Source organism: Oryzias latipes, chromosome 13 (genome assembly GCF_002234675.1).
Source record: "Oryzias latipes chromosome 13, ASM223467v1".
In the NCBI taxonomy this organism is placed as follows: Eukaryota; Metazoa; Chordata; class Actinopteri; order Beloniformes; family Adrianichthyidae; genus Oryzias; species Oryzias latipes.
The window spans coordinates 16752302-16779067 of record NC_019871.2 but is presented as its reverse complement, the minus strand read 5'-3'; the positions used below and the strand labels follow the sequence as shown (position 1 = coordinate 16779067).

The 26766-nt window shown below is 42.2% G+C and overlaps 2 protein-coding genes across 5 annotated transcripts in view; one reads left to right on the top strand and one right to left on the bottom strand.

Annotated features, from left to right (window-relative positions):
- The first annotated feature begins 2367 nt into the window (after positions 1 to 2367).
- Positions 2368 to 15208, top strand: mnt (MAX network transcriptional repressor). Its single transcript, XM_004075687.4, has 6 exons — positions 2368 to 2571; positions 5789 to 6404; positions 6739 to 6780; positions 6987 to 7098; positions 12336 to 12528; positions 12629 to 15208. The coding sequence occupies exons 1-6, from the start codon at positions 2499 to 2501 to the stop codon at positions 13426 to 13428; spliced, it is 1836 nt and encodes a 611-aa protein (XP_004075735.1). The 5' UTR covers positions 2368 to 2498; the 3' UTR covers positions 13429 to 15208.
- A 714-nt stretch (positions 15209 to 15922) lies between these two features.
- The window catches only part of LOC101169222 (septin-4), a 32077-nt gene continuing 21233 nt past the window's right edge, over positions 15923 to 26766 (bottom strand). Inside the window, exons 2-14 of one of the 4 annotated variants that reach the window (XM_020708298.1) lie at positions 24710 to 24714; positions 23066 to 23188; positions 22039 to 22335; positions 21636 to 21732; positions 21432 to 21518; positions 21228 to 21351; positions 20758 to 20892; positions 20215 to 20332; positions 20021 to 20122; positions 18924 to 19020; positions 18604 to 18766; positions 18364 to 18463; positions 15923 to 17078 (exon numbers count right to left, since the gene is read on the bottom strand). In XM_020708298.1, the coding sequence (XP_020563957.1) occupies positions 17010 to 17078; positions 18364 to 18463; positions 18604 to 18766; positions 18924 to 19020; positions 20021 to 20122; positions 20215 to 20332; positions 20758 to 20892; positions 21228 to 21351; positions 21432 to 21518; positions 21636 to 21732; positions 22039 to 22335; positions 23066 to 23158 (1482 nt within the window). In that variant the 5' untranslated portion in view covers positions 23159 to 23188; positions 24710 to 24714 and the 3' untranslated portion in view covers positions 15923 to 17009. Of the gene's footprint in view, positions 17079 to 18363; positions 18464 to 18603; positions 18767 to 18923; positions 19021 to 20020; positions 20123 to 20214; positions 20333 to 20757; positions 20893 to 21227; positions 21352 to 21431; positions 21519 to 21635; positions 21733 to 22038; positions 22336 to 23065; positions 23189 to 24089; positions 24655 to 24709; positions 24715 to 26766 lie in introns of those variants that run through there. The other 3 variants (XM_011482598.3, XM_020708297.2, XM_011482599.3) reach the window with 3 other exon arrangements.

Below are 26766 nucleotides of genomic sequence, written 5' to 3'. Positions count from 1 at the left end.
CAAGCAGAAACTCTCCAAAAAGTCACAAGTTCAACGGATGCAAGAATTGTGAAGCTGCTACAAGACAAAGAAGACAAAGGTCCTTTGTACAAATGTAACTTGACCCGTTGAAATGTTTTTGATTGAAATGTCGTTTGAATTCAGTAAATATGACCTAATGCACCAAATTCAAACAAATGACCATTTTAAGTTCTTTATAATCTGTCAAATGTTGTGGAACTCTATTGTATGTTATAACGTGGAATAGTGCATTTGAAGATTTTTATTTTTGAAAAACAATACTGTTATCTTTAGGAGGTTTGTTCAATTACATTTAACAAATACTTTGTGGTTAGTAAAATGAACATTATACTGACTGTCATTTGCATTGAGTTTTTTGGAAAAATTATATAAAAATATAATTCGCACAATTACTTAGGCCGTGCTGTAGAAATGATAGCCCACTCATCTTTGGAGAGTTGTTTTAATTCTACCACATTTGAGGTTTTTGAGCATAAACTTTGTTTTTTCATCACAATCAATGCAATCTGGCTCAGCTCAGGACTTTAGCTCACGTTAAGGTTTATGTAGAGGTAGACTTTCTGCTACCGATCCCAAGTCCGGTTTTTTTTTTACGCCATGAACGTACGGAGGACTTTCCTCTTCAGGGTTGTTTTAGTAAACGGCACAATCTGTGGTTCCATTCACCACGGCAAGACGTCCAGGTCCTTGAGCAAGCAAAAGTGTCCCAGACCATCACACTACCACCACCACCACCACATTTGACTGTTGATGCAGTCATCTTTATTTTGAAGTGGTGTGTTTCTTCTGCAGATGTCATGTCACCTCCTAAAGGTTTAGCTTTAGTCTTGCCAGATGAGTTAACGCACAAGCCTTGGTGATCGCCATGTTTTCTGATGAGCCTTTTTTTGCTCAGCAGTGGCGCTTTGCCATGCAGACCTGTTTGGTTTTCTAAACCCAAATTGTTACAATTTGATGAACTTATCAAGTAAATTTCATTTACGCCCCCAAAAAAATTACTTGTGCTTTTACTTGTTCTACCTTTTTCAAATGTTTTATTCATTTGATCATCTGAAACATTCAGATGTGACAAATGCTCATAAAAAGTCTTGGATGGCGGGAAACAGTTGTTTCGCACTGCTCTTCTGCAGAATGAGAGGAAAAACAGAGCCTCTCATTCCGTGTATACCCTGACCGCAGGCCTTGTTGTTGTACGCAAAACAGTTCCTCCTCGTACAACATGTCCCTCTGTCACGTATGGACTTTGACTTTGCCAGACTATTTGAGCCTGTCAGTCATGTGAGCTCATTGGAACAGAATGGCAGTTTGGAAAACAGCAGATCTTTAAAAAGGAATTTTCGCTAAAACATTTAACATTTAGTGGAATTATTCATTTATATAGTTTTATTTTATCCATATTGCTTCTGGTACTGATTTGGTATCCTTGTTTTATAACAAATTTATTTTACAGTCCCAGTCCAATCATATTTTAAACTGTTATAAAAGTGTTTCCAGTGGTCTTTTAACCCTTGTGCTATCCTAGGCACTTTAACGTTGGGATTGGGTCATCTAGACCCACTAGACAGTGCTCTGAACCTTTTTTCTTCAATGATTTATGATCTTCACTGGTGTCCATGGATTACATGAAATCTTTCCACCTTTATCCACCTTTGTCATGGTAGGGAGAACACGTCAAAGTAAGGGTGGGGGTCATCTAAGATAGCACAAGGGTTAATTTGATTATGCCAACTGATCAAAAAACCTGTGTCGTTTTCTAGGACATCATTTGTGCAGCGCGGTAGTAGTTCAGAAATTTGTTTCTGAGATGTGAGTGGGACTGGTGATGTTAGGGGTGTAATAATACATTTTAACGATTCGATTCATTCAGTACAGACTAAAAGTTTGGACACACCTTCTCATTCAAATGAATGGGAAGGTGTGTCCAAACCTTTGGTCTGTACTGTATGTGTATTGTTTACATTTTGTATATATATATATGTATAAAAAACCTCTATGAGAAAATGCTACAAGAACAAGTTAAGAAAAAACACGATTCTCATTGGAGTTTGTCTTTAACGTTTAGCCCAACTAAAACCACTCAAAACAAACAGACTGTAGGTCAAACGTGCTGAATTTAGCCTGCTGCCTCACGGAAGTTTATCCTGGAACACCATCCCAGTCTCCCTCCCTCCCTCCGTGTTTTGCCTCCCTCCCGCCGAGGCAGGGCGGGGCGGACTGTGCGTGACTCACAGCCCGTGTTTGTTCATACTACTTTGAGCGCCATCTTGTTCGTAACTCCCCCACGTATGTGGCTGATGAGTTTCTTCTTGTGAGGAGGAGGAGGAGGAGAAGAAGGGGGAGGAAGGGGGAGGAGAAGAGGGGGGGGTCCTGTTGCCCTATTTTCCAGCTTTGGACCGGGGACCTCTCTCCCTGTGAAGCTGCACTCGCTGTCCTGGTTTTCTCAGAGAAATTCAGCGTTTCTCTCTTACAGGACAGAAATGAGCATCGAAACGCTCCTGGAAGCTGCCAAGTTTTTGGAACTGCAAGCCCAGCAACAACAGAAGACACGTGGTAAGTTATTCATATTTTTATTATGTGTAGTAAATATATGTATTACTCTACATAAATTACCAGGAGGGCACGTGGTTAAAACTTGGCATGCTGGGAGATATGTGTGTCAGATATTTTTAAGTGTTTTCCTTTTGGGGCTTTTGAGTGGCAGTGAACGCGCGTGCATCCCGCGGGAATGAAAATGACAGAAATGGTTGAAGGGCTTGTTGTGTGGAAGGCTTTGACATTTTAGTTTTACTTTCGTATTCCATTAGTTTTGTATTTCCGAATGGTTTATGGGTTTCAAATTGAGCTCGTTTCATTTAATAGAAAAATTGGTGCCCAGTTTTAAATCAAAGTAGCGCCTGAATGGAAGATGTTGCTGCAGTGTCGGGGGGTTACTGCATCGAAACCTGCTGCATTCGTGAGCAGCAGGCTCCATGGCGGCGCTTAGGGGTTTATTTATATGGTTTGTTATGCGTTACTATATTATTTTTGAACAAATAAAGCCAAGTATTTGTTTGAAAATGACCGAAAACCTAAAGGGGTGATGATGGGCGGTGGCGCGGGGGATGCCAGACTCCTTTGATGTGATGACCTGACACCCTTTATCAACAGTAAGGTCACGTGCATCCGTTCCCCGACGATCTTTGGTTGGTTAAATATATTTACTATAGTTTTGACCCAAAATTGCGTGACTACTTTAATGTCACAAACCTAAACAAGACAACAAACTCGTTCAAGGCTCATGGAGACTTTCAGTGTCTGTCTATGACGCGCTTTCTGCAAGCCACGCCCCTAGATTTTTAAGATAATTCCTGCGCCGCCCCTGTCACCACGTGCGCGGCGGGCAACCCCTCCCAAAGATCGTCTATGAAGCCGATGAGTCACTACTGTTGTGAGTCTGGGCTGGTCAGGCTTTAAAAACAAATTCTAACAATTTGAATAAACATAAAGTTCAGTAGTTGAGCACATTGTAATCTATGCTGTAAACGGTATCTAGTTTTTGTTCTTAACGCATAATACATCTTAATTTTGTTAAGATGTATAGATAAATAAATGGATTCTACACCAATGTTGCTTATCTTTGATGGTAAAGGGAGAAAAAGGATGATTGCGCATTAGTCCTATAGAAAAAACCCCATGTTTGACTTGGGTTTTCTTGCATTATTAATTTAAGTTAATCTGCTGCGGCAGGATGTATTTTATTTTGAAAGGAACTCGTTTGTTCTGCTGTGAAAAGTAAAAACTGTTAAAGTTATTATGGAAAATCTAACTAATTAAATGATTGTAAATATATATTAGTTTGGCTGAATTAATTTTCATTTTTTAAACTGTTGGAATAATGGCCACACAAACATAATCCTTGGGCTAGATGATTATACCAAAGTTTACCTTAAAACATCGTTGTTTTGCATGAATGCACAGTGTAGAGTCATTATATGGTCAAGAGTGAGAGCTCCTGTCTGTTTCCACTCTCAGCTCCTCCTGTCTCCCTGCATTGGGAAACCAACTTCCTCCCCTTCTGTCCCTCCTCCTCCTCCTCTGCTACTGTAGAGCAGGTCACTATGGGGAAGAAACTAGGCCAGTGTTTCTCTGTGCTGCTGCAGTTATATAATGCCGACAGAAAATCCTTTTTAAGCTTTTCACATATTTCCCTTTTCCTGCCGTGCTTTTGTTCTCACCAAGTTTCTAAGTGATGACTCTGCTGTCATGTGTGACCTCTTCCAAGAGCTTGGCCCAGTCATTAGAACATCCTGTTCTTTTTGAGCTCAGTATTATCACTTTGAAGAGATATGTTTAGCCTAAAATCACAACTTCACATGTTAATATTTCACTGTAAAGACTTTTTCATGTGATGGAGTTGCTGTTCAGGGCCAGAAATCCTCTTTTCTTTCCTTTTTTATAAAATAACTTATGCATTTTGAAAGCAGAATTGTGCATTTATCTATCTTTCATGATCACTTGATTCCATCTTTTTTAGGTTAAAGTGACACTTGTTTACTGAACTCTTGGAGTGAGGAATCGGTGTAGCAACTGGATGGGTTAGTTGGCTGCGTGTAGGACTGGCGAATGTGAAACCAGGGTTTATTTCAGGGGGTGCAATGAGCTTCATCCAGGGTGGGTCCTTGGGCAAGACCCTTCACGCCACTGCCTAACCATGTAGCCACAAGGGGACCCAAGTCCGGATCCCCCTATGCCGGTCCTTGGCCCGGAAAAAATACAGGGTTGTGTCAGGAAGAACATCAAGCGTGAAAATCTCTGTCAAACCAGCTGTGTGAATCGGTCAAAGCTGATACTTTACTGAAAAAACAGTAAGTGATCAATTCTCTGTCTGGTGATACAGATATGAGTTTGCACCATAAAATTCTGCTCTGATACAAAATCCGATCAACACCTACCGTAACTACAAAAAAGAATTAAGGCATTTAGGCACAAATGAACTTACGGTAATTCAATAAGAGGTTTTGAAGTAGAAGCTGTTGAACTGTGTAGTCGGTTATTAAACTCCATGACCTGCACACGCGTGTAACATGTAGATTCTGTAGAAAAGGCTGTTGCCCGCATTCAAAAGAACAAATCTGCAGCTCTGCGGAGCGAATGTGACGCGCTGCAGTGTCCACATCCCCCTCACGATGACATCAATCAACAAACTAACATCCAAACACTTCTGAAGAGCATTGCTGCCATGGCAACCACAGCTTTTTCCTGACAGCATTCATATATTATGAAGTTCGTATCCTCATGGTGGTTGAAGGCGCTGTAGGAGTAATTCATGCTGTCATCAACCACAGGCTTGAAAATAAACATATTTAAGGAAAACATTATGAACAGTTTGTGCTTCTAACATGACTGAATGTTTTTAGTGCTTCCAAAATGTTGCCACATAATAAATTCTCCACATTGTTAGAGCATTTTTTTCTTCTGGACCAAAATAGATGTGTAGTGAGGAGTGCCTCTGGCTGTTGTTGAATGTCGAGCTGACATGTTCTCCGGTTCCCGGCATGGTCAGTGACGGACGGGGATTTCTTTCCTCGTGTCTCTCCATTAAGGCAATAGCCTTCACGTCTTTGTTCTTCAGTCTGTGGAGAATGAAAAGAGGCAAAAAAAGGACCTACGAATCCATCCCTTTTATGGTTGTTGTGCTAAAACCATAGATAGTAATAATATTCATTTTCTGAGGGCACCTGGAGGCCTTTGGGTTTGTTCTACTGACCTGTCTTGGTTTCTCCCACAGAGGAAGATCTTAAGGAAAAGCTGTGTCTGCAGAAGAAGACAGAGTTCAGGCTCTGGGACGTCAACTACAACTCCACAAATCACATCAACAATGTCTCCAAAGTGGAGGAGCGTCGCACAGAGTGCCGCCCGGTACCTGCCCCACCCTCTGTGCCTGTCTCCGTAATCCCCATCCCCGTGGTCACTCCCAACCCCTTAGGCTCTCTCCCTCTGCCTGTTGCCACGCTTTCACCGCCGGCTGCTCCTCCACTCGCGTCCCCAAAGAGAGACCCTCAGTCCCCGCAGGAGCAAAGTGCCGCAGTTCTGCTCTGCTCCTCCCAACCCAAGGCTGACCTCCCGCCCTCCACGGTGACCGGCAACCACAGCCGGCTGATTCAGGACCACCACCAACACCCCCAGCTCATCGCCCAAGCTGACAACACTAAAGTGCACCAGCAGACGCACCAAGCCCTGCTTCAGAACTATCCCGGCCCGATCGTCTCCACCCCAAAGGAGCTCGCTCTGCTCCCTCCCACAGGGCCTGTGTTTCAGCCCTCTCCCCTTCAGAACGGCCCCATCAGCCGGGGCAGTCCTCCCGATGATGGCCGCCAGCTGGACTATAAGAAAAGGCCTGGGGGGTAAGAGTAGAGCAGTTCACTTCCTCCACCAACTAATCAAAGCTGAATTTGGTCGGTTAATTTTTATGTCAACTCACAAAAAAGACTTGCTCTGGTGCACGGCTGAAATGTAGATCTAAAACCACAAGAACAATGGACCATTGTAAAGCATTTGCTAGCAGACTGAAAGAAAAATTTACTACTTTAGTCTTTTTTTATTTGTTCTTTTAAAGGCTTATCATGTCTTTGTTTCAGCAAAACTGATACAATTCTGCTTAAAAAATGTCCCAGTTGTCTAGATTTTAATCTGATTTTTTTGTCATTACTTATCCAGTTGTCTTTTGTGTTGTTGCAGGGCAGGCACAAGAGAAGTACACAACAAGCTGGAGAAAAACAGGTACGTCCAGCGTTTTCTGATTCATAATGACTTATAGTGAAAGTCCTTCACTACAATTCACGTGTCAAAGTTTCTCTGGAATTTGATTCAAGCTCGTGGGTTGTATGTCGGGCTGTTTTACAAGAAAACCTTTGGATTACACAGTAATGGAATAAAATGACACTTTTCTAATTCTGGCTGTCTCGGTGTCTACCCCGGCCGGACAGACGGGCGCACCTGAAGGAGTGCTTCGAAACGCTCAAGAAAAACGTCCCAAACATCGACGAGAAGAAAACCTCCAACCTGAGTGTCCTGAGGAGTGCACTGAGATACATCCAGGTAAATGTCAAACTGAAGATTTAAATGGATTGTTAGGAGATGATGTAATGATTTATGAATAAATCTATTTATATTCCTATAATCCAACAACATCCATCTGTCTGAAGCTAGTTGTTATCAAATTCACCTAAACCATTATTAAATCCTCTTTAAATGAAATAAATCGTTCATTCATTTTCTGTACCGCTTTGTCCCTTTCGGGGTCACGGGGTTGCCGGAGCCTATCCCGGCTACTTGGGCGTAGAAATAAATCGATTATAATCAATATTGAAAAATACAATTTAAACACAAAAAGGAGAAAAAATTAGTCCTAAATTGTTGTTAAAGCAAAATGAGGTTATTTAAGTTAAGGTCCGGTTGTGAATTGTAAATAATTATGTAACTAAACACCACAAGAAAGAATGAGAAACAAAATCTATAAAAAAGAAATGGAACAGAACATTATTATTTTAAATATATAGTTTATTGTTTTGGATGTTTGTTTTAGTGTTTCCATGGAGATCAGCCCAGAAAGCTCAGAGGAACATGAACATGTGTAGATTAGTGTGTATTCAGACTGGACACATTTGGTCCTGTTTAAGTAAACCAGAGTTCGTTTCCCCCAATAATCTGGAACAAGTTTTCAGTCTGAATACACCCAAGCGGACTCTGGTCTGGGACCAGGAACCGCTCTCTGTCCCATCTTTGGAGGTTATTTCGGTTCGTTTCCAATTGGACTGAGCTCTGGTTCGCTCTGAGATGTATCAGTCCGTGTTTGGAGCAGAACAACTGGACCAAAGGGACCAGCGGAGCCGGCCATTATGGGATGTAAACAGAGTAGGAAGGAGGCAACCATGACAATGAGACACAGCAACTCAATTTGATTGGGTGAATGGAGGCTCATTAAAACTACTTGATACCTGTGACTATTCACACTGTTTTCCTTACAATCTATAGAAACACTTATCCTCAGTAACCGTCTTGCAGCATGCCTCTGCTGTACCCAAGTAGCAAGTAAAGTGTTGTACCTGACCTTGATGCAGACGTTCAAAACTGGTCAGCAAAATATAAAGCTTGAATGAATGAAGTATCCCGACAAAGCGCAGGACATCCGTTATTCTTCCTCTAATTGCTTTGCCCTCTGGCCAATGACAGAGGAGATCTTTAGTCACATGGTTTGGTTTACAAGCTTTGGTTTGAAACAGAAATGTCTGGTTGAAGACGATCTGAATACAGACCAAGTGCCAGGTTGAGGACTCGGTCCTGACCAACGGACCTTTCTAGTCCGACTACACCTGTCATGACTACAGTAAGAAAACCCATCATTCAAACATCTGTGATCGTGGTTCTTTCTCGTTTATGTTTGGCCTCTACATTAACTTGTTCCACTGTTGCGTGTGCTTCTCTCAGAGCTGTCATGACTCAGCATGCGCTTGATTGGAGGTTTGTTGTAAACAGTCAAAGGTCCACAGCTGGCTGCGTTTGACAGCTGTGGACATCAATAACTGGAAGTGAGCCTGTGGTACGGCTACAGCGCGACTGGCTTTGAGTAGTTTTGGTAAATGCTATATCCACTCACACTTGGCACACACACTCACATCAGTCATTTCAGTTTTGTGGTCTAAGTGTGGATCCTCTCCTGAGGCGGGAGGGGGGGTGGCACAGGAAAACAGAAAAGGTTCAAGAACGCTGCTTCCACGTAAAGATGTGCACGTGGAAGTCCCCGTCGGCTCTGGCGTGTGCTGCAGGTCGCAGCATTTCTGCGGCTGCAGGTGGACGTTCGGGTTGGGGCTTATGGCAGATGCATTTTGGAAGGATTGTGGAGAAGTCCTTCAGGGCAGTCTGTGAAATGATAAATTCAAACACACTCTTCCTCCAAACATTATCTGACATCTGATCTGGCATTGTGGGTAATTAAACAGAAAATCTACTACTGACACCACTTTTAGAGGGACAAGGACGGTTGCTTATCTGGTGGGGAAAATGACTTCTTCTGTTGGTGGTGGCTTTTTCCATTGACAGAGAAGTGTTGCTTTGTGAAGGCGTGGCATAAAAGACAGGAACTTGAGGGAAAAGTCAAGACAAATGAGTCACAGTGTCCAGCTGTCCACTCACCTGTCCACCTCTATCCTCTTGACTGATTCTGCTTTAACACTAAGATTTTCATTTCCTCTACTATTGGCTTTCTTCTCTTGCTGAACGTCAAAGTGTCCTCGCTGCATCCCAGCAGAGCATGACTCAGCGTAAACATGAAGAAAGTGTACATGAGTTAGACTGCCTCATGTTTTTCCTACTAAACAGAGGTGTGTTTGTGGGTTTCACCCTAAATAAAGGCTCTCTCCTTCAGCCTGTAGCGTGGAAAGCTCAGACAGTAAAATAAGACCTGCTGCCTTCCCGCTCCGCTCTCCCCCTCCCTCGCCGTGCCCTGCCCCTCTAGAGCTTTTAAGGCCACATGAGCAGCAAGCACATGGCTACCCTCAACCGCGTGACGTCACCCCCCTTCCCTCCTGTGCTCAGCCCCCGCCCAGCCCGGCAACAGGCAGGACTGGCTGTTCCACCAGGCTGAGGCTGCCAGCAACAGGGAGGGAGCGGTAAACAGAGCTCGGTTTACTCCACTCCCGCCGTGTTTCCTCTGCGCCGGCTCGGCCTCCAGCGCCCGTTCATAAATGTCAGTCTGATGCCCATAGCTGAAATGCAAAAACAAAAATCTTTATGTCTAACAGGTTTCATTGAAAAATGGGAATTTATGTCACGTTCATTCAACTTTTCAAACACTTTGCGATCGCTTCTTTCGTCTTAGTTGTTCCTCTGATGTTACATCTTAACTCGGAGGAGGTAATTAGGCCAGCTGTGATTTAGAAAAGCTTATCGACAATGAATCAAGTGCAAAGGTAGCCCCCCACCCCCCATTCTTTAACCCAAACAGGCTTTTAATTGTTGAACTCAGGAACCACGTGAAAGCCTCCATCCCAGCTAGAAAGCCTAACAAGACGAGGGTTTATGGCTGCCGGTGTCACAAGACTGTGTGCAGCCGAGCAGACGTGGTGGCATGTCTGCAACGTGGCCTGCTGCGCTGCTGGCCCTTTAAGAGAAGCCAGCCTGAAGCCAGCCTGCACTGCAGAGTACAGCTTGTAATGCTCCCTTTCAACTCGCAGCTATCTGCAGCCCTCCCCGCCTTGTTCTCTGTCAGGCCATGTGCTCAGCACTCGCATTGCCTGTGACAGCTTGTGCGGTGTTTACCTTGCCTACGCGCACACACACACACATGCAAAGTTCAGCCTGTCGTGGCACTAATCTAGATTTTTATACACAAACTGAGCTGAGATGAGGTCTCATCCCTGTGGGAGGAGGAGGCGGTGGCAGCGGCTCGGTTGCTCAGGGGAACGTGGTCATGTGTGAGGAATCAAAAGGGTACTAGGGATCTAGTTGGCCGGCCAACCTGGTGACATGACTAACAGGATAATGAAGACATGTGCATCTGTTAGCACTTATTTATCAGGGTTATGCTTGATCTCCGCTAGTTCCAAAAAGATGACATTGATGCCGGCCGCTTCTGTAAAACGGAGAGTTCATCGGGTCCGAGTGTTTTGTGGAGCGTTCCTCATCCCTCTATGAGTCACAGGTTGAAACACACTCCGTTGTTGAACCACACACACACGGGTGTCTGACCTACTTGATCGTCCTTCACAGCTGTTGGAGAAAAAAAACGTTCAGGTGTTCACATATTGTCAGAAGATAATTCAACACCGCCTTTTTTTATTTTTTTAACATGAAAGTGTACATTAGTTTGAGGTTACCAAGGATACCATGGGAGGATTTGTCTAGTTTCCCTGACAACCAGCTTGGGCTAAATGACAGTGCTGGGTATGGAGACACATATACGTTCAGACTGATGGATGGAGCTCAGCAGCTGACTGTTGAGGGAGCGCACGGCGAGGAGCACACGCTAGAAATCAATACTGCTCTGTGAACTGTTCTCCTCATGCCTTCACATGGAGTAAACAACAACAAGACACAAACATGGCTCCAAAAAGATGTATTTTATTTAAAAAAAACAACAACTCAACTGATACTTGATAGCATTTAAATCAGAGTTGATGATCCCTGCAGTAAAAAGAAGCAGGACGCTCCCTCATTAGGCTTACAATCATCTCGATGTGTACAAATTCATCACAATTTTTTGGAGCTTTAGGATGTGAGTGACGGTGAAGGCCTCCATGTGGGCAGCAGCAGAAGTGCAGATGCATTTCTAATCCTGGATAAAAGAGCAGACAGACAGGTGCCAAATCACTCAGGGCCCGCCTGTTGTCCCCGCTTTGCTATTTACGTCCACGCTCATTGTGTTCTCATCTGCACAAAACACAGGAAATGATCTCACAGTTTAGGGAAGAGAGGAGTGAAAGCAACACTTTAGCCGCAAACATTCATTTATTTTGATTGTGCAGACAGCTGACCTGCACATTTGCGGTACGCTTACAGAGGCTTGAACACTAACAGGAAGTCCACCTTTTTGGGAAGAGCAGCTTTATGATCTTGAGTCATCAAGTTTCACAGTCACTTCTCTAAGCGAGAGGATGGAGCATGGGAGGACGGATGACTTTGAATAATGCGCCTGACGACAGTGTTTGGTTTAAAAAGCCTCCAGGACCACAAGGAGCCAACAGCTCTGGCGTTTTATGTTGGGTTTGTGTAGCTAAAGAAATAGTTCTTTAAACAGTCGGTGCTGAGGAAATGACTTCTCTTAAAGTCAAATGTGGAGTTTTGGTGAAGTTTGCCTGGGTTTGCCGCTCTAACTTGCCGTGCTGCAGGAAGTCCAGCTCTTGTCAGCTGCTTCTGTGAAACTGGGTCACCTGGAGTCACTGCCGGGAAGCTCCTCCCACTTTCCTCCCTGCTCTCTTCCTCCTTGATATTTTCGCTCTCTATAGTTGTTCTAGTTTTGACTGAAAGCATCACGTTTATTTTAATTTGCAAAACGCCAAAAGACCAGAACCCTGCGGGGGGTTTGCTGCATAAAAACAAACAGATATTTGGTGCCTTTTTAGGTTCACAGTAGGAAGTTTTTTTTGTTGTTGTTTGTTACTGAGGCATTACTCTACATTTTAAAGATCTAAAAGCTGCAGCTTTTAAGTATGAAGCAAAAATCCATTTCTTCCATTTAAGTTGTCATTCGTTGCTCAGTCTGAGCAGATTTCTGTCACAGATGGGATGAACAGCCCCATCGCCACTTCAGCACGTTCCTCTGCCTGATATTGTTCCAGACGTTGAAGCGCAAGGAGAAGGAATACGAACATGACATGGAGAGACTGGCCAGAGAGAAGATTGCCACACAACAGCGGCTAGCAGACCTGAAGAACGAGCTGAGCCAGTGGATGGACGTGATCGAGATCGAGCGTGTCGTCCGACAGACCGTGCAGCCAGAGGAAGACCAGGTGTCCACTTCCACAGCCTCAGGTAAAGGGGGAGGGACATTTGAATCGGCCTGTCAGTGCCGCAAACTAATCTCAAGACAAGTTCTGACCTTTTTAGAAATGGTCTGTCTTTGGTGTTGCAGAGGGTGAAGACATTCTGGACGAAGACATGGAAGAAGAGGCTGCACAAAGACCACACACTGCCTTACCCGCTCTGCCTCACAACATGAAACCTGAGCTGCTCAAGACTGCCACGCACATCCAGCCTCCCGCCCCGACACCCACTCCCTCCATCATCTCTCATCACAACTCCATCCAGAACAAAGTCCCCCTGCTCCAGGCGCAGACGCTTCTCGCAACTCCCCCCCAGCCGCCCTTGAAGCCCGCAGCCTCGTTCACCCTCGCAGCCCCTACATCAGGCATGGTCACTGCAGGTCAGCCCATAATCCCCCCCCAGGCTCAGATGGCAACCCCACCCAGCGTGCATCCAACTGTCATTGCCCACGCGTCAGTGTCCCACCCTTCAGTCATCCAAGCAGTGAATCACGTCATCCACGCGGGGGGCCCGAAACATGTCGCCCAGCTGGCCCCCTCCACAACCACTAGTTCTGTGCAGTTGACCCCCAGTCACCAGCCCATCGGACATATCACTGTGCACCCTGTGGCTCACCTCAGCCAACACATATCTGCCCTGTACCCCCAACAGATATCTGTCACACAGCCAGCGGTGGTGGGTCATATCACTTCCACGCTGAACCACCCCCACCCTCAGGTGAACGGCACTGTCCCTCCCCAAGCAGCTGCCACCATTGTAGGAAAGCAGGCAGCTGTAAGCGCCCAAATGATGGCACACCCCTCGCAGCTGGTGGGACAGACAGTGCTCAACCCCGTGACAATGGTGACTATGTCATCATTTCCCATCAGCACTCTGAAGCTCACCTGAACACTGCCAGGAGGTGCTCCTAGGCGACAACGCCACACCGACCAGAGGAACTCCCCGCTCTGATCCGGCCGTTAAACATAGTGCACCAAATCTGTGGGATTTGAAGAGTTTGATGGTCATTCAGAACAGGGCAGCAGGCCCAGAGCTGGAACAGTCCTAAGATCCGACGCAAACGCCTGCCAGCACCAGCCAAAGCTTGCTGACCACAGTGTCCTGAATTAGAGATAAAGCGGGCGGTGTCGTGTTATGTGCACAGATGAGCGGTTCTAGTCATTAAATGCTATCTAGATAAAACTATAGTTCTGACGACCCAAGGCTAAGAGTGTCTCACACAGGAAAACATTTTGCACTGACTCTTAAAAAGGCTGTGTAGGTTTTAGGAGAGCTGGACCTCCAGCAGACTGAGAATGTGATTTAGTGGAGCTCCTCCTCTCCAGCAGCAGCAGCAGCAGCACATGCTGCCAGGCTGGAGTTAAACCCCGGACCGAACTCACCTCTGCCCCGGAGCGGCAGTCTTCAGGGTTCTGTGCACACTGCAACAGCTCCCCCTTCTGCCTGAAGCGGCTCCTCATGATAAAGAAACACTGATGGATAGAAAATACAGGAAATTAATAATGTGCAACTTTGTCTGGTTTTGGTTTCTGACAATCAATTTTTTTGGACAATATCAATATTTGTTCTTTTAAACAAACTTGTGAAGTCTAGCAGAATGCAGTCCTTTTTTTTTTACACAGCTGCTATTTAGGTTTAAATCATTTTACCAAATAAGATCTATTTGCATCGATGGAATATAAACGCGAGCTAAGTCCTGGGTTTACATAAAGAGGTCCACAAAGTTTAGTAAAGTACGTTTCTTTGCAGATGATAGTTGGGTGTGTGTCTGCATGCTGTGAATGCATGCTGTGGTGTTGTTCATGTTGTGCTACCTTAAACTCAGAACTCAAACTCGTGCTTTGTGCTGGAAGCCCTGGGTCTGCGTATGACTGTGGCAAAGGTTTTGAAGGATTTAAGCGGGGTGCAGAGAGACTTTTAACAGTTCATGTTTAACTTTCAGAGCATCCTTTATCAAAGCTAGCACTGTGAACCTTTTCTGCCGTCTCCTTGCAGGTGACGCAGCACTTAGCCGGACAGCAATACGCTGTGCTCTCCTGAATGAATCTGAATGTACTGATGTCTGACAGGATGTGGAGCAGAGCACTCCAGATGAAAATGAAAATGACATTATTATAGTAACATTTACAAGATTTTCTATTTATAATTTTAATGTTGCTTGTTTCTGAATACTGATGTTTAATGTAAAATTTATCCTCCCCCCCCCATTGTTGGGACCATGTATAGTGCTGTGTAAGAAGAGGTAACATGAGAGACCTCTTCCCTTTATTAATTTGAAACTCAGCTACTTCAGATTATATTCAGCCCTTACATTTTAACATTTTGTTTTAATGCAATACTGAAGCAGGGATTGTGGGTATTTTGTTTTTGTTTGTTTCTTGTGGGAACCCCCCCCCCCCCCTGTCAGATTTTGTGCTAAAGATTGTGGGACGTCACATTTTCCAACGATTTCAGCAAAACTCATGTTTAAAAGTCAAACAGGGATAAATATACTTGAAGAAGTAAGTTTACTTGTGTGTTTTCCCTATGGAGAAAGTTCAAGGTGTATATAGCCTGTAAATGTTGGGCTGCATATAGATATAACTGTATCATCTAAAGAGATTGGAGATAATTTCAATTTTAAAATCTATTAAAAAAGAGACTTAATAAATTGTTTTATGTTTACACATGTTCAGTTGTGGCTTTTTTCCTCCTTTAAAAAAAACACTAAACATACTATGACTGCAATTAGAATATTTCATTGAGTTTTGTGGTTTTTCCCTCATTTTTTTGTGGTTTACTAATCAATTGAGGATTTGCTGTCTTTAACCCTTGTGCTATCCTATGACCCCCCCCTTCCATTGACGTGTTCTCCCTACCATGACAAAGGTGGATAAAGGTGGAGAGATTTCATGTAATCCATGGACACCAGTGAAGATCACAAATCATTGAAGAAAAAAGGTTCAGAGCACTGTCTAGTGGGTCTAGATGACCCAACTCCCAATGTTAAAGTTCATTTTGAAAATGAAAAAGCATTTCTGGTTTTGACTTTGCTTTTTATTTATGCTACATAATCGCTTCCATAATTCCAAACCAATTCAGTCCAGATCATCAATTAATTTGCCTCAATTGTTTAAAAAGGCTTAAATAAATGACACACATCATTGTTCAGCTTTCAGAATAATCCTTTAGGGGTCGCTACAACAAACCAGCTTTCTCTGATTGGTTTGGCAGAGATTTCCCGTGTTAACCAACTGAGCTGTATCATTACGCAGGTATTCAATTAAGGGACTTCCTGCAGCTCATACTTCTGTAAATTAAACACTGTATTTACGCTATTTTTTTAATTTTACAATATGGGCAATAGAAAATATTGAAAATATATTCAACTGAAAAGAAACGATATGAGAAAAGAATTTTATTCATGTTTTCTTATAACATTCAAATTTTTACATGCTGTCCTGTTCAAAACCGTTTCATTTCAACTTTGCTACATAAATATTTTCAAAAATGTAGAATACCAAGAAAAAAAAAATCAAACAATCTCAAACAGTATTGCCCGACTCACAAATAAAAAGAATAAGGAATGTTGTTTTCTTTTTAAACAAAAGCCACACAAGTCAGAGCAATCTTAAAAAAGTAACTGGCAAAAAAACATTTTTTGGGTCACATAAGATTGTAATTCTTCTCTAGAAATAATTAAATCTTCCTTTTGGACAACATGTTGGAAAAAAGGAAATAAAACCCCCAAAAAGATTAACAAGAAAGTTCCTTAGAAATAAGAACATGAAACCAACCTCAGAAATGAACAAAGTCTGACTTTTACTTTCAGGGTTATGTAAAAATAAATAATCTCTTCTGGAAGCCCATGCTATGCAAATCCTGCATATCTTCTAAATTCTTCTAGATTTCATCGAAGACCAGACATTTTTTTTTGTTTTTAAGGTTCACCTTTCAGCATGTTGACATGGTGGGGAGAAAGCATTCAACTCCAACCAACAACCACTTCAGTCATAAACATCCATAAAGTCTGGTGTCAGTTATTCAAAGGATGCAGACACATTTAAATGTACACAAAGAGGAAGTAAATAGAGAAAGAAATCAAGAGTGCATCTGCATCACCTTCAAATCTACTTTGGAGTATAAAAATAATAGACAGTTTGTGAATGAGATAAAGAAATTTAAATACCGTATTTACAAATTGGTCTATTGAGAAATAAACAGATCACCTAACAAGCATGTTATCGATCGTGTGGTGATACAAAATGATATGTGGCAGTTCTGTTCATCAATCAGAAGGGCAGATCAGGTGTTTTTTGGACACAAATCTAAAAAGTTCTGCAGAAAATAAAGGGGTTGCAAAGGTCACAACATCGTAGCTCATCCTCTTTACCGTCCCCTTGTAATCTTCAGTGGATGACACAGAGCGCTGTGTGTGTGAATACGACTAGGAGTGGAAGACAGAGTCCTCTTTCTGTGATGCAGTGTTATTAATGGCCGTCCTTCTGAGTGATCAAATGGTCCTGGATCCTCTGCAGCATCTCCTGCATCTGCCGCAGCTGTGAGGAGACATGAAGAAGACGTTAGAGACGCGGCTTTGACAGCCGTCCCGTCGACCGGCTGTGCTGCTTTATCAGGCTACGCTCTTCATACATGACTGCACAGATCAATAACCAATCAGAGATCATGTGACAAGTCATGTGATCTGAACTGGAGGGAAGCAGCGCATCCTTTTAACTGAGCTGCAGAATGAGTCATGACAAAAGTCAAACGGGTTTGTTTCATTTCTCCTGAACTATCCCATTAAAACACACACACATTCATAGACTCCTAACAGGAGAAACATGTTTTTATGTGGAAAATGTCATGTCAGGAATCCTTTACTTGCTTCTCTTGCAGGAAAAGCTATCTGGGGTTAACACAGAAAATGTGATAAACAGATGAGGAAGACAAACTTTATTGATTGAAATGAGGAGATTCTGCAGGATTTGTGGAGGGAGAAGGGAAGGAAGTCAACAGCTTTATTTGCATTTGATTTTAACATTAGGGCTGAGCCAGACTTTCACAACACAACTAAATCCACACACAAAAAAATAATAACTTTTGAAAAATATTTTATAGTAGGCATATAGTTAAATAAATGTAGCTAAAAATGTTTTTTATAAAGGCTTCTCATAAAAACAAAAATATTTACTCTAAAGCTAGATAGTTACATTAACATTTAATAAATACTACCATTTGGCTTTCACAGTTTAGATTAGAGCTGTCAAGAACAAATAGATTCCTTTTTCAACAAACTTTTTAAAACTTTTCACAACTGACTAAATGATTAAATCAGAATTCCATTTTCAGTCTAGAAATCAAATTAAAATACTCTAATTAATTTAACAAAAAAATTGTTTTTTACTTTGTTTATTAACATTTCAGGGACTGTTAGCCTTATATTCTAAAATAAACTTAGAAAGATTTTTGATTAAAAAAAATCAAGGTTGTTATTGCAGTTCTAAATTTTGAAATCATATTGAAACTTTTGACTAAAACTGGACCTCACTGTAACACTGGTTTGTTTTTCCCTTGTAGCTTCAAATTACAAAATGAATAAATGCTTATGATTTCATATTTTAAAGGCGTTAATAAAGTGTGAAATACATAAATACATTATTTCCTGTTTGTGGGTTAAAATAAAATCTAACTGGACATGAAATTGGGCTTAAAGGTGAAGAAAATCTTGCAGTGTTTTTCTGGTCAGTGTTTTTCCTGGTCAGGCTCTGAGTGCTCAGAGTTGTGAGGAGCCTCATGCTCTTGGTCATGATGCGACTCCTGTTCGTGGTTGGCGTGCTGTACCTCCTCATCTTTCTCTCGGATGAGCTTTTCTGTTTCGCTCTCCGACACTGCAGGCCCCATGGGTATGGGGAAGTCTGTGCCACTCTCCCTGGTTAGCTTACTGCACACAGGTGTGAGTAGAAAGAAACATGTCAGTATCACAGGGAATAAAAAAAATGTTTCAACAATAATCATTTCATTTGTTCATATTTCCAGTCTGACATTGGAAAGTGTTTTCAACCACATGCCACATGCGCATACTTGCGGTTGCGCTCCTTCACGACCATGCGGGTCATGCTCTGGATGCACTGGGCTCTGTAGTTCTCATAGTGAGTCTCTCGGGTCACATCTTTGAGGTCTTGCATGTGTGTGCGAACAAGCATGTTCCTCAGCTTCACAAAATCACAGTGTGCCGAATTCTCAACTGCAACCGACAGAGATATAGTCAGCAGCATTCAGCGTTTCTTTTTCAAAAGATTAAAGATAAAACAAGCTTAAAGGTAAACCCACTTGAACCGTGACATGTCTGCAGCATGCCAACAATGACCTGACAATGTAAATGAAGTGACTTGTTAACTGACCTTCAACAATGCCCCATGGGTAGAGACGGCCTCGCACTCTTTTCCCTTTTGCCTCCACCACGGTGTTGCTACCGATTACTGCAAAAGGAATGCTTTCCTTCAAGGCAGAACAGAAGAACCAGAACATTAGCCGAGCGCGGCTAGTCTGCAGCTCACCGCTCCCCCCCAGGGGATGGGCCAAAATGCAGAGAAGAATTTCCCCATTGTGGGATAAATAAAGTATCAATTATTATTATTATTATTATTAGAATACTGTGCAAACGGGGTTGTAGAAAGTCGGACTGTAATACTGGACCACTGCAGCAAATAGTGCTGCAGTGCAGCAATGTCTATCCGCAGATGGCCTCTCTGTTTTCTCCATCTTCAGTCTTTCTCATGTTGAACTAATGGGGGATTTTTCAGCAGATTTTAGGGTAGAATTTAGCTTTTAACCCTGATGATGAAAACAGATGGAACTCTATATCTCCAGACTCTCTTCTGTACAGCTTTTACTAGTATCTACCCAGTGACAGGAGCAAAACAGATATGCTGCGTCATAGATGGCCCCTCCCATCTACATCACACAGTTAGGAATGACTCATTAAGATTTAACGGCACTAAGGTCATATGTTCTTTTGTGATATACGGTTACAGGTGTCCTATTTATTAAATTATTGGATTTGTTCAGGTCCTTCAATCAGTTCTAAATAGATGCACTTGTAAAAAAATTATTTGCATTTAAAAAAGAGCTCGTGGTTTTCATAGAATCATGTCTAAGAATTAGTTATTTCATGAACAGGTTTAGGTTGTTGATGTTTTTTAATCAAACCCTGCTTTTAAAAAAATCCAAAACAGAAGTAAAGATACTTTACTTTAATCTTTTCTTCAAACAGCAAACATTCTGACTAAGAAAAAAAAACAATTTAAAGAGTAAAACTAAAGCTTTTCCTCTGGAAATTACTTTGAAAAAGTTTTGACCAAGCGCTTGTGTTCAGACGATATGCTGATTTGGTTCAGAAACTTAAATTATTGAGCAAATCTTAGAGTTTGTAGGATGAAGAACTCTTATCACCCCTTTAAACTGTGTGAAGAGACAGACGTGACAGTCTAATGCACACCTTTAACTCAAGGTCTTGTTGCTTGAACTCCTCATCTTCATCAGAGTCACAGTCGGGAAATTGATAGATCTTGATTCCATACTGCTCAATTTCCTCCCTGATCTGTGTGAATAGATGAAGGGGAGAAATGACCGATGGTTCTTTGAGGGTATTACCCCAGTAATAATCAAAGTATGCACATTTTATTGTCTTACCTTTATTTTCTTTTTCTGGACCTCAGTCGGAGTGAGCGTGTCGGCTTTAGCCAACACCGGGACGATGTTGACCTTCTCGTGCAGAGCTTTCATGAATTCCACATCAAGAGGTCGAAGGCTGGAGGATGAGCAATGCAGTACATCATCTCACATGAAGCCCAAAGCTTTTTGTTTTGGCTAGTGAAACCGATCAGTCAGGGAAGGACACCGCTGTACGTTCATGACTCCAGCACACCAGTAGAGGGAGTCGTTTCTCCATCTCTGACACTTAAAAATGCACTGCAGTGATGCCTCCATCACTGTACATTATCCCATGTTTGACCCACAGCATGTAGAGAGTGAGGAACACGTCAATTCTTTCTATTTAATTGCTGTGTTTGTCTGAGACAAACACAAACAGCAGTGTGGAGCGGTGCAAGTGAACCCTTGTGATGTCTTATGAGACTTTTTAAACAAACGTCATGCTTTTCAGCATAAACGCATAAAACAGCATCAGAGTGCAGCATAACTAATCCCTAGAGGAAGACTGCAGCTTTGGCGTACCCATGGCCGAAGGGGGAAATGAAATAGAGGCAGCAGTGAACGCGGTTGTCCTGGATGTTCTTGCGGTTGAGTCCACTCTCGTCCCTGAAGTATTGCTCAAACTGCTGGTCGATGTAGTCAGCCACTGACTTCCAACTGGGGCAAAACAGACGGGGACAATTAGCGTCTGAGGCAACAAACCATACAAGAGTTCAGCTGGTGAGCAACAGCAGACATAAAATCATAAAAAAACAAGCGTGTGCCTGCCCTAATAGACTCATCCCTGAAAACAAGTTTTTATTATGATGTGAGCAGCTTTTCAATTGGTGAAATGAAAAAGGGGTTCCAGAAGGATTGTGACCCTTTTAATGAAACCTTTGAAATTCAGTTATATACAGCTTGACACCAAGGTTTGAACTCCCAAACTGGGCCCTTCTAGTAGTTTCCAAGAAGACGTTACAGTTTCTTAGGGTTAAATGTTTGACACGTACCATTCAGTGTTATCTATAGCATCACCAAACCCAGGGGTGTCCACGATAGTGAGCTTCAGTTTGACTCCTTTCTCCTCTATATCCACTGTATGCTTGGTGATTTCCACAGTTTGTGTGATTCGCTCTAGAGGAAGAAAGAAAGCCTTACTTTCAAGCCCCAAGCGTGCCAAAACAAACATGGCTATGAGTCCGTACTCTCCTCACCTTCAGCATTCAGCAGCTTCCTATCTTTGTATAGATCAGTGAGAAACAGACTGTTGACCAGAGTAGACTTTCCCAGGCCTGACTCCCCTTCAAACAACAGCAAACAGAAGAACAGTGACACCCCTGACCTGGTGATTATCCATGTCCTTCAAGCAAACGTGAGCCTTGGATCAAAGCTCTGCCAGGCCAAAAACCAGGATTTACCTGCCACCATCAATGTGAAGTCAAATCCTTTCTTGACGGATTTGCGGTGCACCTGGTTTGGCAGAGTGGCAAAGCCCACATATTCTTTGTCCTGGTCCTAATAGAAACGCAAACGAAAAGAAGTCAGTGAGAGGAGGGATTGTGGTTGCAGAGTTTGGACCACACAACAGAGAAACAAAGTCAGCAACACAATGACACAAAACCCCAGTGTTTCCGTCAAGTTTCTCTACAAAAAGCCAAAATTAATTTTTTCTTTTAGTAGCAAAACAAGACTTAGACTTTCTGAACAACTTTGGTAAAGCTCTATGAAGAGTATTCTGTTAGTTATAAAGAACACAGTAAAGCACACAAGCAGACCAAAACGTGTCAACCATCACTGTCCTGCTTTGCCTCTATGAATTACCTCATTATTGTCGTACGGGTCAAATAGAGACCAGGGGCTCTTGGGTCTGGAGGGACTGACTGGTGATGGCAAGTCAAACTCCACACATTTGCTCTGTGTCAAGCTGGGCTCTGACCCTGAGTCTGACTGGGCCCTACCCGCCACCGGGGGCCGTAGGTAAGACGGGGTGTGTGGATGGTCTTGGCCCTCATTCTCCCTATCAGCCTCATGACCTCCATGATCCTGATGCTGTTGCTGAGGCTCCTGCATTATGTTCTCCACTTCTGAATCATCTGAATGGCTTGAATGCTGGAAAAACTAATATCAAGGGGGTGGATGAATCAGGAAAAAGAGAAAGTGAAACACACATGTGGATGAGATGGATGAAATGAAGAGTGGAGGGGATGAAGTCATTGCACTTTATTTTCATATACATAAGCATGAATCCGTTTCTGTTGCAAAGCTTATTCTCTTTAAGTTTAACAAACAGTGAATGATTTGTCTAAACCCAAATGCAGGACAATAGCGGTGAGGAGTAACCTGTTTGTTAAACGTTTAGGTGAATCCTCAAAGAAATTTTGCTTCATATGAGGGAAAATTCAGCTGTTATGTATTGTTATTGTTGAGGGCTGATAGATTTAGAATATATATAAATATATATATATATATATATATATATATATATATATATATATATATATATATATATATATATATATATATATATATTTCTTATTTCATGATTTTTTATATCATGTTGATGCTGCAGCCCAAACGTGAAATAAGACAGTCATTTTTGTGGCTCTGATAAACAAAAAATGTTTTTATTTGATATTTAAAAAATAAAACCCCACCAATAGAATAGCTATTCTATCTATTTATTTGGCTGGATCATAGACTCCCTGTTTGACAATCAAAAGATTCCTAATAGATAAAGCATGGATTTTCCATTTAAGTTAAACTAAATGAATAAATGCTCATCATTTTAATGAATCTATAAAGAGTAAATGAGACTAAAATGGAACTTTCTCGGCGCCGTCACTAATACCTGTCCATCAGGATGCCTGGCCTGATTAGGGGAGGCTGAGCAGGAGTCGTGCTCATCTGATGAAGACTGAGGGTCAAGTTCACTGTCCTCCATTGAAACTGTTGCTATATTCCACTCTGAAAGCTTGAGTTAGGAAAGCACAGATGAGAAGACGACACGCGGGACAGGGAGAGATGCAATCCTTCAACATGAGCTGTGTCAGGTTCAAAAGGCATGAGCAGAGTAACAAGAGGAGCAAATGATGCGTCAGATGAAGACGATGAGGGGGATGAAGAAGAAAACATTAAAGAGAATGCAGAGAAACATAAAAATACAATTTACCAAAGAAATGGGATGAATTCAGAGCATTTAGGAGCATAGCTTGAATTTAGTAAATGAAAGATGGATGACGCCATTTTGAGGACAGATGATTCCAGATTTTTCTAAAACACCCTTTACATTATTTTCAGCCTCTAAACAACAGCATGGCCAAAGCTGAGTGGACCGTCTTAGTGATGCAAAGACCTTTTAGTCTGTTTTTTTAGCCAAAAAAAAAAATTTCTTTTGGAGAAATCACAAATGTTTAATGCAAAAATCCTTTTGGTGGTAAAACAACAACAATTCAGACCAGTCATTTTATGGAAAGTTCAAAAAAATTTGTGTTTTTAGATCTGTGTTCTCAGCATTTTCATTTGACTGAATTTAAAGGATGGCAGAGAACGGGAGACACTGACCTTCTTTCATGCATTACAATCAAATCACAGAGATCAATGCTGAACACAGGCTCCTTTGACCTACATGAAGCCACATTTATTCAATTGCACAGTTTAGATAACTCTAAAAACTGCATTTATAACTTTTCTCTTTAGCATGATGCTAAAAAAGCGCAAAGCAGAATAATAATGTGTTGCACTGTCTATCTTCATGCTGCAAACAAAAACAAAAAAAGAAAAAAAAAACAGAATTTTGTTAATCCTCGGAAAATCTAAACTCCGTTTCCCCCTCCTGAATACAGAGCCTCACCTCCTGTCATCCAGTGCCTCACCTGTTGTCTGTCACCAGAGTAAAAAGCTGATCTGTTGCCTCTGTGGAAACAAAATGCCTCTCACCAGGGGCTCTGGTATTTATACGTTTCCATCCCAAAGGACACAGCGTCCTTCAACCCACTCTGCGCCCAAGGGAAGTGATCAGCAGCATTGACCTGGCCCGTCCAAGCCTAAAGACCACACTCAACACGGGACACGCCCTCTTAGGCAGAATCCATGCAACAGAGCTGCAGTCCAGGCTTTTAACATCATAGTGAAAGATAAACTCTGAACAAAAGCAGAAAATATAAGAACCGAGGCGTAACAGACACAAAATTATCTACGTATGAGGAAAATAAAAAACAACATGGCCGGGGGAAAAAAAGACTAGCAAACAGGTAAATCCCTAAAAATCAGAGCATCAAAGTAAAATAAAAATAACACTTCCAGTCCTGAGACTATATATTACTCGAGAAGCTGATCAATCACACATGAAAAATTTGACCTACTTAGAATCATGTCTGGTGAACCACGCCAACACAAAACTAATGTGAGAATAAAACACCAGAATAAAACCCAAACAGTTCAGCATCCACTTTACCCCAGTTCCATTTACCCCCTGAAGGCCTGAGGCCTGAACCTCTTCTTGCTTTTGCAACAAGCAAAGGGTTAGTTCACTTTCAATAATGTGCTCCCGTCACTAAACATGCAAAATGTGAATGCATGTAAAACGCTGCAGCCTCAGCACTAATTTATATTTAAAAAAAAAAAAGCTAAAGGAAGCTCATTTGGCTTTAAAAACTTCCTCGCATTATTTCAAATCATTGAAAGATTTCCTTCCATTAGTCAAAAATGCTTTTAAGACCTTTTCACATACGGTAACAGTAAAAGTGACCCTGCAATCACATTTGTTTTCTGCATAACAGAAGCAATGCGACAGGCAAAATGGCACATTAAGCCTTTGGCAGTGACGTATCTGTCTTCAACAGCAGCTTGTTAGGAATTTCCTGCAAAGTTGGTAATCATGCATTTATCATGAAGGGATGCCTACAAATGGGCACTTTCTGCAAAGGACATGTTGGCCTGGAACGTCCTGTTTGTCAAGCAAAATAAGAAAAGTGGACAGAAAATAAGAGTCTGAACTAAGTGCTGTTTGTTTTGTATACAATCCAGAAATAAGGGGTCCAACTGTTTTAATTCAATCTAATAGGCAGCCTGGTGGAGCTACTCCACTGCAAGTAAAAGAACCCCTTTCTCTTTGAAGTTAACGGAAGATAAAGGGCATTGTGGGAAAAAGAACCTAAAGTACAGCAAAAGGGACGTTAGGCAGACCTTATGGTGGGACTGAAACGTTAATGGCTAACCCATATGTTCCTGAGAAACAGATAAATGACATGAAACCCAGGCGAAGTTCAAAAATGCTGCGGCTTTGACACCACTGCTTTGTTACTGTTGGACTGCTGCAGTGGGCCTGGCTGACACAGTGCTGATGGATGATGATTTGTTGCTCTGAACACAGCACTCAGGGGGAAGCCCTCTTCAAATGCTCCATGTGCTACATGGGAAATGCAAAAAGCCATAAGTCATAGAGAACCTATACAACATAATGTTATTGCCCATTTATAATGAAAGAACATTTCACTTTGGAAGGAAACGCAGATGACAGAGCAGTTTCTGGCTCATATACGCTCATTATAGTAGAGCTGTGCTGTTCTTCACTAAACTGTAAATCACTTTAGCTTTGGCAGCAAAGTTGACTGTTCTGAAAACTGATACTGTGTGTGGGAAGGTGAATAAATTACAACTTAAGTGTTATTTTATTTAAAAAGTGATGAAATGTTAGGATTTTTGGTTTATTTGTTGACAAGCTTAGTTTTTTTCTCCTTTAAAACATGAACACTGAATCCAATGAAGGTTTCGCCTTCGCATAAGGTCGTAACCAGGTGGTGAAGGGTTCTGTGTGAAGATGGCTCAGTGCAAAGGGGGAGAAACAGGAAGACACGAATGAAGATCTATGAAAACATTTTCCCTCAACTCATTATGCAGTTTACTGCTAAAGATCGGTGTGACAACATCCGTGCAGAAGCACATACCCAACACAATACCTATCGCAAACTAATACCTTGAGTTTTTATAGATGGGTGGAAAAGTAGGAAGTTCCTCTTGGAACCTCAGAGCTGCTCTCAAAGCATGAAAATGAATGTTAAACTGTGAGTGTGGCTCAGTTCAACATGCGCGCAGGAGGGAAACCTGCAGCACCTCCGAAGGAGCAGAGACACAATCCCCATCATTTTACAGGACAGCAGCGTCATCAAGCACAAAAGCAGCATGCATACCTCTGCACCTTATTTTTAAGGTCATTTTCAAAACAAACGCCCATTTTGCAGAAACAAATAATGCGGTGACCATATGCTTTAAAGAACCACTGATCATCTTTTGATCTATGGTAAATGCGTTCCCAGTGGTCTTTTAATTATGATTATTTTAGCCGAAATTTTGCCCAAATAAAAAAAAAAATAGAACTTTTCTGCAGACCAGCAGGAATTTATTAGAATTTCATGCCTTAATTGTGTGCGGGACCATGGCAAGGAATGACCCCCCCCCCCCTCCTGTTACTGAGGGCTCTCTGTTTACACACTCTCCTGCTAGCTTACAGCCCCTCACACCCCCAACCTAACATTGGCGGTGTGACTAAAA